This window comes from Peromyscus maniculatus, chromosome 12 (genome assembly GCF_049852395.1).
Source record: "Peromyscus maniculatus bairdii isolate BWxNUB_F1_BW_parent chromosome 12, HU_Pman_BW_mat_3.1, whole genome shotgun sequence".
Lineage (NCBI taxonomy): Eukaryota > Metazoa > Chordata > Mammalia > Rodentia > Cricetidae > Peromyscus > Peromyscus maniculatus.
In genome coordinates this window covers 76,627,049-76,641,352 of record NC_134863.1, presented here as the reverse complement: position 1 = coordinate 76,641,352, position 14,304 = coordinate 76,627,049, and the positions used below count along the sequence as shown (strand labels likewise).

Below are 14,304 nucleotides of genomic sequence, written 5' to 3'. Positions count from 1 at the left end.
TCCACCCACCCAGTTAAACCTGTTTACACAAAAGGCCAACTGCTCTATTCCAGTAATTTGATTACCTGAGAAGTGTGACCCTTTCTCCTCAGAACAGTGACCCCTTTCCCTTCTTCCATTTTCTATGTGCCAACTGTTTTCAGACTAGCTGAATTAAGACTATGAAGTAGGACCCCAGTCAATGGGACAGTCACCAAAGTTGGAATAAAAACCAAAAGCACTTCTTGTCTGTGTTTCTTCTTCCAAGAGCGCTCTCTTCATCAAGAGTAAAGTTTGCCTTGTCTAGGAACATCATCAGTTGACGTGGTAGTCTCTATTTCCTCGAGCCCCTGAACTGTTTTCTAACACTTACTTGGAAAAGAGTGGCTAAATAAGAATAAGAAAAAAGACTATGTCAGAGTTTTGCTTCTAACACAGTTAAACTTCAACTACTAAACGCTTCTGTAAGCCTGGAATTTCCCTTTTCTGGAAAATCAGACATCTCTGGAGAGGTGACTGCCACGGATATCCCCGTGGTACACACCAAATTCTGTTTGCCAAAGATACAACGTTCTAACTAGAAACCTGCAACCTTGGCTTCTGGAAAATTTGATTAGCTTCAGGGACTACCTCGTTAGAGCAGAGAAAGGTGACGTATAGAAAGGAGGATGACAGTACCGCCTACTATATAAGCTATTGAATGTTTCTGCACTTGACTCTTGGGCATTAGCCGAAGTCCTGGCTCCGGCTGATAAAGATGTGTTAATGGAGCTTGCTGGCTGACATCCCTTGCTGGTCCTGCCGCAGTCCCACAGCCCCAGCGTCCGGGAGGACAATGGGTCCCGGATGGAGAAGTGTTAAGGATAAAAACCCGGACCAGGAAGCACCTGGGAGGGTCAAAGTATCCCTTTGCAGCTCCAGACATCAAGGCCGATCCTAAGCTAGAAGCGATAACTTCCTGCTTCCGGGACTCGCGTCTTCTCGCGCAGGCGCCTGCCCGCAGAGCGCCCGCCGGCTTCCCCCGGGAAGGGTTCAAAGGTCGCACCGTTCTCTTTAGTCTCTCTTCTGCGGCTGAGACCTGAGCTGTGGGTGCATCCAGCCCCGGGGTGTCCTCAGTGCGGTCGGTCGTCTCGGCTCTGGGTGAGTGTGGCGTTGGATGCTCGCGGTGTGGGATGCGGAACTGAGAGCATCTCCCCGCGGAGGGGCTCGAACGGGAGGCCGAGGAAGCGGCACTTCCGCCCATTGGTCAGACCCGACCTCCGTGGATCCTGGCCCCGCCCACAGTCCTGCTGCCCGGGCACTGAGCCTGCGCCGCCTGCGCCACCGCTGTTAACGCGCGGGGACCTGAGCCTTGGTCCAGCGCCTGAAATAATCCACGAGGGGCGTGGCGGCGCTCCCAGCAGTCGGGAGGCAAAGGAGTCGGGGCTCTGAATTCTGGGCTACCCTGGTCTACATAACGAGTTCTAGGCTAGCCAGGGAGACCCTTTCTCGAAAAGGTAGTGTCCCCACTGAGGAAATTCACATTTTCTCTTACCTTTTGACAGCAATCTTAAGTTTTGAGCCAGAAAGTTCTTTTAAGGTCGATCTCGTTTTCTCTCTCTTGTCTCTGACTCTGTCTCTCTTTCTCAACGGGGGCGGGGAAGGAAATCTTGGCGAAAATAATTTGTCAAACAACTGATTAGCGACTTCGGTCCTGCAGCTGTCCGTGCATGGATTTCTCCATGCTACACTTACTTGTTATTTCTGTTTACTTCCAAAACCCCAGACTGACCAGGGCCTTTCAGTTACACAAGCTTTAAGGGTTGATGACTTGAAGTGTTTATCTCCCCATAATCGAATACCTGACTGTCTACTGGATATCGCTACTGAATAGATGTATTAATAGACACTATTACTAAATGTGTAAAAAATCAAGTGTCACATCCCCGTAATTATATCCACCAAAATGAATGATGAATCCATCCTTCCAGAAGCTTAAACTTTGAGGTCATTCTTACATAGCCCTTACATAATTCATCATCAAATCCTGTTGGTTCTACTCTTGTATTTCTAGAACCTGACTGTCACTCTTGTTGACCACAACTATCCTAATCCAAGCCCCCATTCATCTCTCCTAGGTCCCCCTGCCCCCTTCTCCTCTGTAGGAGTGGGTAGGGAGGCCTTCATGGGTCAGATTCCTGCAGTGCCCTTCTGTGCCAGCCAGGATGAAATCCAAGGTTCTGTCCTCTTTGACTCTGTCATCAAGTGACTTTTAATTTAGCCAGCTAGTCTAACATCCCTGACTGATGTTTTCTGAATATGTTACGTTCCTTGCCTAGAAAGGGGGTTTTATTAGATTGGCTCACACAGTGTGTATGGTCTAGGTAGTCCAACAATGACTCTCACACTGGAGAGGATGAGAATCCCATAGTTGCTCAGTCTATAAGGCTTTCTCTTTCTCACAGTGCCAGTCTGGTGCTGGAGAAGACCTGAGAGCCAAAGAAGCTGCCTCTATTACCAGCAAAAGAAGGCAACAGGAACAGGATAGATGAGTCGCCAGCGAGGGCAAGCAGACCAAGAACAGTTTCTTCCTTTCCCATCTGTTTATTGAGGCTGTCACCAAAAGGTGCCTCCGACATTTAGGGTGGGTTTTACCACCAAAATAAACCGATCAAGAAAATCCCTTACAGAAGTGCCCAGCAGCTTGCATTCTCGTTGATTCCAGGCAGATACAGTCAAGTTGATGACAACCGAGACTAACACAGGTGGCTTTTCCTCATAAGCCTGCATAGTCTCACATCCCTCAGCCCGCTATTGCTTATTATTATTGCTGTCTTTATTCTTCACAACAGCTATTCACTGAGTACAACAAAACTTTTTTGTTTTAATGTCAAGAGCTCTTCCCACTAGATTAAAGCTCTGGAACAACACAGATATTTGCTGTTGTTACTGTTAATTTTATTCATCATTCTATTCTTAGTGTCAAGTACAATGCCTGGCACACACGAGTGTTTGAGAAGCATTTGTTGAATTAATGACGAGTGACAATCATAGCAGGCACTCAATACTTTATTAATAGGAATTATTTAATTTGTTTATTTTATTTTACTTTTAGCACAGAATCTCACTCTGTAGAGCAGGCTGGCCTCAGACTCTCTGAGATCATCCTCCCTCTGCCTCCTTAGTGCTGGGATTAAAGGCGTGGGCCATTCCACCTGGCAATCCACCCGTCCTTTTGAGCATTGGCCACACATTCTTATTCTTCACAGCAGCCACGTTGTTCCCACTTTAGACACAGGGACTACATTGTTTGCATGTCTGAAGGTACATAAATTAGAAGTGGAAGTCTTCTCTCAAGTTAGCTATTCGGTACATTCCTTTTCTGACTTTTCTCCTGCATATGTGATCACGTACCAAAAATAGCATTGCACCAGGCCCTGGATTTGATCCCAAAACTCTGTAAAACAATAACAACTAATAATTATAATAATAATACTTCATTGTTTTAATCCAAAACCCTGTAAAACAGTAACAACTAATAATTAAAATAATAATGCTTTGTTGTTCTCTTTACTGTTTTAAGGTAGCCGTTTCATGAATATTAGTAACAATGTATATTTTAATGACTTTGTACCATTTGTTTACATATATGTTAAACTACTTTTTTTCTTGTTCCTTCCCTCATTCCTTCTTTCTTTCCTCCTCCTCCTCTTCTTTTTTTTTAACTATATAACCCTAGCTGACCTGGTAGACTCTGTAGACCAGACTGACCTTGAACTCACAGAGATCCTCCTGCCCTTGCCTCCTGAGTCCCTGCCTCCCGGGTGCTGGGATTGGAGGCATACACTATGCCTGGCCAGCATCTTTAGTTTTCTGATATGAAGTATCAAAACTCTGCCATGGATGCAGGACTTAGGTAGATAAGGGAGGAAGCCACTGATAGAGGGTGGTATCTTCATAATTTAACTTTGTGCTACAGTTTCAGCTCTCTAAACTTGTGCTTTTCAAACATTAAAAGGGGTTGCCTGAGCTATGGAAGGATTCACCGCCCCCCCAACATTCTTTCACCCTTTATTGTTTATTTTTTTTTGACAAAGGGTCTCACTCTGTGGCCCAGGTTGGCTTTGAACTTGCAGTTTTCTATCTTTCTCAATGCTGGGATTGCAGGCATGAGCTAACACACCTGGCTCTTCTATTTAAAAACCAATAAATGGGGATAGAGAGATGGCTCAGATGTTAAGAACACTGGTCAGTCTTCCAGAGGATCCAGGTTCAATTCCCAGCACCCACATGGTGGCTCCAACTCCAGTTCCAGGGGATCCGATACCCTCTTCTCACCTTTACAGGCACCAGTCATGTCCATGGTACTCAGACATACATACAGACAAAATACCTATATGTATAAAATAAAGAAAAGTTGTAAAGGACTAGTAAACATTAATATTTACTTGAAAGAAAGACAAATAACTCTGTTCATCATAAGTTCCAGAGTAACTGGTCACAGCCACTCCTCTGGCTGTATCCTCTGGCTTTTTGACTACATAGTTTGTTTTCTTCAACGAGACTGGCCACTGTTGTAACTAGAAATGTCAGATCTACTGTCTTTATATAGAATAATTTACTGCATAGATTTTTATGAATTTCAATGGCTTGTCTCTTACTTAATTAAAAAAATCATAAGTGTGTGTGTGTCCGTGTCACTGAATGCCATATGTCTGCAGGTACTCATGGAGGGTATAGGATTCCCAGGGACTGGAGTTAGAAGCCGTTGTGAGTCTTGCAACATGGGCACTGGGGACTGAACTCTGGAAGAGCAGGAGCACCCCTAACTACTAGCACTGCCTCATAGTTTTGGTCTTTAGCATATAGTATATTGTTGCACCAATCCTTATAATAGATTATAAATGGTCTTAGAATAAAAACCCAGAGCCAGATATCAGGGTGAAAGCTGAAAGATCAGAGAAGCAGAGCAAGCCACAGCCACCACCTCTTACTTCACCAACTCCTCAGCCTGAAAGAGCTTGATATCCTGTCTTCTTCTGCCTTATATTCCTTTCTCTGCCCAACCATATCACTTCCTGTTTCAACCTTCCTAGTGCTGGGATTAAAGGTGTGTGACACCATTGCCTGACCTCTGTGGCTAACTCTGTGGCTAGCTCTGTCCTCTGATCTTCAGGCAAGCTTTATTTTCTAGATTATAAACAAGGTATCACCACAGTATATGAAAGTAGTGTTATGCCCAGAACGTGGAGGGAGAGGGCCCCCCAAAAGACACCACGGAGACTGAATCCAGCATGTAAAAGCAAAGAGCCTTTATTTTCAAGGTCTGAGCTTGGTCTCTCTTGTCGGTCTGATGCAGCAGTGAGAGCAGAGAGCCCTGAGCCCAGGCAGGGTAGGATTTTTTTTATCATAGCAGAGGTTGGGGTGAGAGCATTTCCAGGGATCAGGACCCTGATTGGCTGACATTTGTCTAGGGGTATAGGGAATGTTTGAAATGTCAGGTATTTCTCCTTAGATGCAGTCCCCCGACTCCCAGGTCATGGCTTCTCCTGGATCCGGGTGGTGCCTGCCAGTAAGCCTGTCACAGAAGTTGTGTCTGGGCCCCTAAGCCTGTCATGGCAGCTGTGTGATCAAGCTGTTTTGGGACCCCAGTCACAAGTAGAATAACATACAATATATGGAAGTAGAATTTCATATATTAGAATTTAATATATGGAAGAGGAAAAGACTTTGGCTATTTTTTTTCCTCTTATGAAAGAATTAAGTATCTTTTAGGAAACGTCCATTGGCTCTATTGAATTCTCCTAAGCTTGTATATGTAGCTAGAGAATTTCTCTCCACCTCCTGCCAAGCCTCGCCAGTCGCGGAGCCCACTTATAAAATAAACACACAGACTCTTATATTATTTAAACTGCTCGGCCATTAGCTCAGGCCTACCATTGTCTAGCTCTTACTCTTATACTCAGCCCATTTCTGTTAATCTATATGTTGCCACGTGTTCTGTGGCTTTACCTGTTGCCTCTACATGATGTTCCCTGAGCAGCAGCTGGTGTCTCCTCCCCCTGCTTTTCTCTCCATTTCTTCTCTCCTCTCTGTTAGTCCCACCTATACTTCCTGTCTGGCTACTGGCCAATCAGTGTTTTATTTATACAGAGCGATATCTACAACATGTATATATAAATCCTTTCTCTTACCCATAACTCCTTAGGAACTTACCAATGTCTCAGAATGGTTGAGCTGGAACAGGCAGAGGCCCAGCTGTCCGAGTTAGACCTCCTGGCCAGTATGTTCCCAGGTGAGAATGAGCTCATAGTGAACGACCAACTGGCATTAGCAGAGCTGAAACACTGTATTGAGAAGAGGACAATGGAGGAGCGGTCATCACAAGTATATTTTACAATCAACATGAACCTGGACTTGTCTGAGGAAGCAATGGTAAACCTGTTCTGTTTGGAAAAGAATTAGAGCATGCTAAGACTTAAAAAAACAATGCTTATAGCATTTTTTCCCTCCTTCTCTTCTCAGGTGATGTTTTCTCTGTCCTGCATTCTCCCCTTTAAGTACCCTACAGTCCTGCCTGAAATTACTGTCAGGTATGTTACAGACCATGTCCACGGCGCATGCCAAAACTAATGAGAGAGTCAAAGTCATTCTTGCATCTGTTTTGTTTTCCAAGAAAATTGACTTATCCCCGCCCCCCATGTATCTTCCCTCAGATCAGTATCACTGAGTAGATCCCAGCAGACTCAGCTGAACACAGATCTGATAGCATACCTGCAGAAGACCTGTCTTGGAGATGTCTGTATACTGAATGCCACAGAGTGGGTTAGAGAGCATGCCTCTAACTATGTCAACAGAGATGCTTCGTCTTCCCCTGCCAAGGAAAGCCCAGCCCAGCCCCTGGATCTCACTCTCACGAGGCTCTGGATCTATAGCCATCACATCTACAACAAGTGCAAAAGAAAAAGCATTCTAGAGTGGGCAAAGGAACTGTCCCTGTCTGGGTTCAGCATGCCTGGGAAACCTGGTGTGGTCTGTGTAGAAGGTCCACAGAGTGCTTGCGAAGAGTTCTGGTCAAGGTGCGCTTTCACCTACATTAGATACCATGTCAATAATGATAACTTGAAAAACGATACTAGAGTTGTAGAAATAAGTATGTTCTGGGGGGAGGGATATCTTCGTGGGGACTCAGTCTTAAGTGGATGCTAAGGCAGAAGTCACATATAGTTGGCATTATTCTCCTTACCTACCACAATACACACTCCATAAATACACATTGAATAAATTAAACCCCTCCTCTGATGCTGTCTAGGACCTGTCAGTGTCCATGAATCTGTTCTTTTCTTATCTAATGAATATGATAAACTTCCAACCTATGTAGTGAGGATTCTTTTCGAGGATTAGGATAGACACTAGTTTTGTTTCTCTACTTAGTTTCTGAGAAGTTTCTTAAGCAATTTAAAAGTCAGAAATTCCTACAATTCTAAAATATGTGTGTCAGTGGCTAAGTTTGTAGCTCAGTTGGTAGAGCGCTTGCCTGGCATGCCCAAAGCCTTGGGTTCTATCCTTAGCACCATGTACACCAGGTGCAGAGGCATGGTCACATATCTTGGCCCTTTGAAGGTAGATATGAGAGGACCCAGAGTTCAGTACTACCTCTATCAAGATAGAGGCCAGCCTGAGAGTCACATGATCCTCTCACAAAATAAATAATTAAATGTTAAAAATCACAATAAAATTCTAGGGCCGGGCGGTGGTGGCGCACGCCTTTAATCCCAGCACTCGGGAGGCAGAGCCAGGCGGATCTCTGTGAGTTCGAGGCCAGCCTGGTCTACCAAGTGAGTCCCAGGAAAGGCGCAAAGCTACACAGAGAAACCCTGTCTCAAAAAACCAAAAAAAACAAAAAAACAAAAATCACAATAAAATTCTAATAGACGACCGTAATGATGACAGTAAGTGAGTGTTCGGGTGGGATCAGAACCAGAACCATTTTGCCCCTGTGAGAGTACCTCTTCATTTGCAGGAACAGAAACTGCTTAGCCATTCTTTATCGTTTTGTTGTAGTTTGTTTGGTTTGTTTTTCAGACAGGGTCTCACTAAATGGCCTTGACTAGTGTGGAACACAATATGTAGACCAGACTGGTCTTCAGTTCACAGAGCTCTGCATTCTGCCTCCCAAGTGCTGGGTGGGGTTGAATACATGTACCACCACTCCCAAATCCGAGAAGTGTGTCTTATAAATTCTGGTCTCAGTGCTGTAGAAAATATATTTTGAAATTTTGTACTTTGAAAACCTATTTTTCAGACTCAGAAAATTAAACTGGAAGAGAATTTTAATTCGCCATCGAGAAGACATTCCTTTTGATAGTACAAAGGATGAAATGGAAAAACAACGGATATTTTCCATTTTTGAAGAAAAGGTCTTCAGTGTCCATGGAGCCAGAGGAAACCACATGGACTTTGGTCAACTGTATCAGTTCTTAAATGCCAGGGGACGTGGGGATGTTTTCCAGATGTTCTTTGGGGTGGAAGGACAGTGACTGAGCAGAGGGGTGGTTGGATGTTCTTTCTTTGATTGTTTCTTCCCATTCTTGCCTGGATTTTCATTTTAGTTCCATTCTAGAAAGTTACAGAATCGGGGGCATGAGAAGACAATTAACGTAGTTGAAAAGCATCTGTTAAAACATGCCATGACTGAAAAAAGAACTGAGTTTCAAGTTAGCAACTTTAAATTACCAATAGAGAAGGCTGGAGAAATAGGCCAGAGGTTAAGAGCATATATTGCTGTCACTGAGGACCTAAGTTCAGTGCCCAGCACCCATGGCAGGCAGCTCATAATCACCTATAATTCAGAACTTCAGGGTATCTGATGACCTCTGTCCTCCGCAAGGGTGCGTGCACAAACATAGGCACATACAAATATCAGGGCATCAGATCTCCCGGATGTGGACTTAAAGGAAGTTGTGAGTTGCCCAGTGTGGGTACTGGGAACCAAACTTGAGTCCTCAACAAGAGCAAGGCATACTTTTAACCACTGAGCCATCTCTCCAACCTGTTGGAAACTTTTGACATGAGCTGGCCATGATGGCACATGCTTGTAATCCCAGCACTTGGGAAGTAGAGGAAAGAGGATCAGGAGTTCAAGGCCACCTTGGGCTACATAAGGCTCTGTCTTAAAAACCAAAACCAAGGGGTTGGGGATTTAGCTCAGTGGTAGAGTGCTTGTCTAGCAAGCGCAAGGCCCTGGGTTCGGTCCTCAGCTCTGAAAAAATTAAAATAAAAATAAAAAAGTTTCAAAAAAAACCCCCCAAAACCAAAGTTATTCATAGAAACTTGAAAGACAAATTATTTGTGAAGGTAATTTTGGTGGTTCAACTTGCTAGGCATTTCCCACACCCTTCTGCCTTTACTGAGGAACCTGGGAAAGCTGTCTGCTCTTGGCCTCTCTTGCAGCTATATCGGGCTGTAGGTTACAGCTGCAGGATTTCAGGGGAGGAATTTGCTTCTCTTTGTGCCATGAATCCTGCAGCAATGGCAGGAGAAGGGAAGGATGGTCCAAGACAACTACAGAGAAGCCAGTCCTACTTGTCATGTGCCGACCCAACACTAATCCTTGGTGATCTTCAGACCTTTGAAGTGATGACTTTTTAAAGTCTCTGTGTTTGTTAGCAGCAGCCAAATGTTAATCTGTCAGATTTTTTTTTCAAAGCTTTGGCTTTGAAACTATAATATACAAGCAGTAAAGTTATCCTCAGCAGTATTTATGGTTCATTTCTTTTTTTTCTTTATTAAGCGATTTTTTATTCATTTTACATAACAACCACAGACCCCCCCTCTTCCCTCCTCCCGATCCCTCCCCCAGCCTTCCCCCTGAACCCACTCCCCATTCCTTCCTCCAAAAAGGTAAGCCCCCCCCCCATGGGGAGTCAGCAAAGCCTGGTACATTGTTTGAGGCAGGTCCAAGCCCCTCCCCCTGCATCAAGGCTGTGCAAGGTGTCCCACCATAGGTAGTGGCCTCCAAAAAGCCCTCTCATGTACCAGGGATGGATCCTGATCCTACTGTCAGGGGCCCCTTAAGCAGACCAAGTTACACAACTGTCTCGCTTATGCAGAGGGCCTAGTCCAGTCCCATGGAGCCTCCACAGCTGTTGGTCTAAAGTTATGAATTCCCACTAGTTTGGTTCGATTGTATCTGTAGATTTCCCCATCATGATCTTGATGCCCCTTGCTCATAGAATCCCTCTTCCCTCTCCTTGGAGCTCAGCCAGCCTGTTGCTTGGCTGTGGCTCTCTGCATCTGTGGTGAGATCCTGTTCCAAAAAAAATTTTTTTTTCTTTGAAAATTAGCAAAATTGAAAAGATGTGAGCATGGTAGCCTATAATTCCAGCACTTTGGAGGCTGAGGCAAGAGAATGGAAAATTTGAAGACATTTTGGGTTACAGAGTGAGAACTTGTCTCAAACAGATGAAGTACACACATCCTATTATGGTACAGCATATGCAATGCCCTCATCATTGGGCTCCATCATAAAAAAGTTGAGAAATGGAACATCAGAATGCTTCAACATTTTCCTTTGCACCATATAATCACTAGTGCTTATTATTATTTTGCCTACATAATACTAGAAAAGCCTCCTATGTTAGGTTTTAGAGTATGAGAGAAGAAGAGGGGGCTCAGGAGAGAGGCGCCCAGTGAGACCACTCTTCAGATACTGTTACCACCACTCCTCATACCCCACAAGCGCTCTCTCTCTCTCTCTCTCTCTCTCTCTCTCTCTCTCTCTCTCACACACACACACACACACACACACACACACACACACAATTTACAATAAAGTAAATCTTTAAAATAGAAAAAAATCAATCTAAGTTCATATTTCTCTAATGGGCATATAATTGGATTCAAACAAGAGCCACACATCTTATTTGCATGATGTCTGAGGTCTTATTAAGTATGTTGTTTTTCCTCACCCACTCCTGCTAATGTATTTGTTAAACCGTCTCTCTTGTAAAAATTTTCTCATTCTGAATTCTTTGGCTGTGCCAATGTCGTTTTTTTTTTTTTGTTTTTTTTTTTTTTGTTTGTTTTTTTTTTTTTGTATACTAGCCCAGAATTTTAATAAGAATATTGGTAATCTTTCTTTTTTTTTTTTTTCCATCACAGGCAATTTATTTTGTTCTATTCATTCACAGTTAATACAGAAAATACTTGGAAACATTTCCATATAATGTTTGACACAGAAATCATCAAATAGAAGTATACAATGTTGACAGGAGGCAGTACATTTATAATTTATAACCCCAAATGTATTTATAAATTAGAAATGGAAAGATCTACAAATGAAATTATGAAGGTTCACCAAAGTCATTTAATCTGTCAGTTTCTCATTCATTTTTATGTCTTAATAATATTCTATTGTATGAATAAGCCACATTTTATTTCTCTCCAGTATTTGATAGCTATTTGAGTTGTTTTAACTTTTTTACTATTAACAACACACTGCTGTAAACCTTCATGTACATGTTTCATAGGTGCACATTTCCAGTAGTTTGAGGATATATTCCTAAGGGTAGAATTGTTGAGTAACAGAGTAACAATGTTTTGCATTTTGACCAACCACCAAACTGTTTTGCCAAAGTGGCACACCATTTTACAATCTCACCAAATCCTTGTTTTTAAGGCTCTGATTTTTTTACAAAAGCATTCAATCATTCTGTCAGACCAAACCAGGAAAAGTAAGCTATAGTTCAGAGCTGTTCAGAAGGGAAAATTCAACCCAAAGAAGCTCAACACATCCATGAAAAATCAAGCAATAGATAATCCCACACCAACATACACCACAGAAGGACAACACAACACAACCACAAAAAATAACAGGAATTAACAATCACTGGTCATTAATATCCATCATTATCAATAGTCTCAACTCACCTATACCTGGAGATCTCTGAGCAGGCTTCAGATTTTGACAGTTGATGAAAGATACGACAAGCATTAATGTGTGGGTGAAAAGGTTGGTGAAATTCTGAGTGAAGTTTTAGTTAAAGTTGGTTGAACTTGGGATTGACTGGGAGGCCAAAGATTTAAAAAGCAGAAGATTCTCTCAAGACACAAGTTGTGTGATAATAGTGTGTTTTGTGTGTGTGAATGACAATTTGTAAATGTTGAATTCTAGGCTTCGACAATCATTGTCAGTGCAGATCAAGCTGATGTTGAGAAAGATGCATCACAAGCACAGGCTGGAGGCTGGGGGCTAGATGGTTTTGAGGAAGAGGTCTTGGTGGACTCTTTCATGGAGCAAAGGGAAGCAATGCCTTCTGGGAAATGAGCTAAGTTTTAATCTAGTCTTTAAGATTAGATGTCGAAAACAAAAATATTAAGGAAAGGAAAACCTAATTGATCTTTGAAGTATTGTTATGTGGAATTGAGTGGAACTTTTGAGGCTTTTCTTCCAGAGAACAGGGACTTGGTTGTCAGGCCTATGTTAGGCCTAAACCTTGGTGCCATGTAGTTGTACTTAAATCATTTCAATGGAAAGTGTCTTAGCCGGGCGGTGGTGGCGCACGCCTTTAATCCCAGCACTCGGGAGGCAGAGCCAGGCGGATCTCTGTGAGTTCGAGGCCAGCCTGGGCTACCAAGTGAGCTCCAGGAAAGGCGCAAAGCTACGCAGAGAAACCCTGTCTCCAAAAACCAAAAAAAAAAAAAAAAAAAACAAAAAAGAAAGTGTCTTAGTGATTGGAACTTCTAGTGCAGTTTGGAGTTCTTCCATTTGAAAAATGTGATATTTGCATGGGATTGTTTGAATTTTGTTTTCTAGTCCCTCCCCATCACCACCCTCATAGTCTGAAGGTAGATTTTTCTTTCGATAAAGGAACAAAAAAAAGTGAACATCTTGTTTGTAAATGGGTATCTAGTAGCTAGTGGTAAACTTGAAATGGTAGAATTCTTTAAAGCCTAATTCTAGGTAGTCTTAAGAAAATGTATCTTAATTATTTTTGAACCTGTATTCACCTTGTTTTTTTTCAAATATCTTAAGTTATATTTTCTTTTTCAGAGCTGCTTCTTATTTGGGGCTATTTTTTTTAATTAATTTTGTTAATTGAGGCGTAATCCATAAAAGGGTATATTGTTTTGATGAGACTCTCTACAACTGTGGCTGGATGTCTTTCTTTAGTCTTCCAAGAAGGACCATTTTACTTTTTTAGAGTTACTTTTTAAAGTCATGAGATCAACAACTTGGACTACTATGCATGTAAGTGCTAATGCAAATTAAAGCCCAAGTTGACCTCCAGCAGCAGTTCATTCTATGTTGACAGTGAGAAAACACTTTGCCTGTTAGGATACTGTTACTCGTGGACTGAAATGCTGAAGAAACCCCTCCCCCTGTTTTGTTTTTTGCAAAAATCAAGGTATATTCTAGGGTTTCCTGGTTGACCTCAACAGATAAACTGAGATGATAATTTTAGTTCAGAATTGATCTGAATGTAGATTTACAGTCTACGTGTACAGCTGGCTAAGTGAGATCGCTTTCACAGTTGTGCATGTATCCCATCGGCTCCCCATTAGTCACTGAACTCTTAAAACTGGTATTGTAACATTACCACAATGTTTTGCGCCAATTTTATAAACTTTACAGTGCAATATGTGTTCCTTTTCTGAGGCAAACCAAAGGTATATTTCTCAAGGTTCTGATTCTATCAGCAGCGTTGATGGAGGATTTTTTATACATTTGTAATAGATAGAAATAAACCAGAAAAAAAAAGAAGAAAAAAAAAAGTGGTGGAGGAAAAGGTGAACACTGCAAGAATACTCAAAAGGGCTGAGAGTTGCAAACGCCAAGAATGGCTTTGCATAGTAAATGGAATAGAACAGCCAATGTCGTTTTATATACTCCTCTGTATTCTGTAAATTATTAGATCTGAAGCTCAGCTAGATTGTTTTGACTTTTTTGCAAGAATACTTAATAGGTCTCCAGCACTTTCTATTGCATTATATCAGGACACAAAATAGCTCACTGAGAGTCTTTTGATATACACAGAATTCTTAGAGGATTTGGGGTGTGTGATGCTAGTGATTTAACCAGACTCTGGCGCATGCTAGGCAAGTACTCTCCACTGAGCTTCATCCGAAGTTTGATACTATAAAGATCTGTCAGATATTGTCAGTTTGATCCCTCCACCTTACTATGGGCTCTTGTCCAGGAGCTCACTCCTGCCTCACTTTAGTATGGAAAAGAGGAGATCTACAAAGACTATAGCGTATAACACTATCCAAATTTTAGTACGAATGGGAATCTTGTTAAATGCAGAATCTGATTCTCTAGTCGCGAGCCTGAGAATCTGTTTT

General features: G+C 42.4%; 1 protein-coding gene across 2 annotated transcripts; it reads left to right on the top strand.

The window, feature by feature from the left end:
• The first annotated feature begins 952 nt into the window (after nucleotides 1–952).
• Nucleotides 953–9,718, top strand: Rwdd2b (RWD domain containing 2B). 2 transcript variants are annotated; one of them, XM_006987938.4, is made up of 5 exons: nucleotides 953–1,119; nucleotides 6,167–6,393; nucleotides 6,484–6,551; nucleotides 6,675–7,037; nucleotides 8,264–9,718. In XM_006987938.4, exons 2-5 carry the CDS (start codon nucleotides 6,187–6,189, stop codon nucleotides 8,496–8,498), a joined length of 873 nt encoding a protein of 290 aa, XP_006988000.1. In that variant the 5' UTR covers nucleotides 953–1,119; nucleotides 6,167–6,186; the 3' UTR covers nucleotides 8,499–9,718. The 2 variants fall into 2 exon arrangements, with proteins under 2 accessions (XP_006988000.1, XP_042115447.1); XM_042259513.2 differs by having other exon boundaries at nucleotides 999–1,475.
• The last annotated feature ends 4,586 nt before the right edge of the window (nucleotides 9,719–14,304 follow it).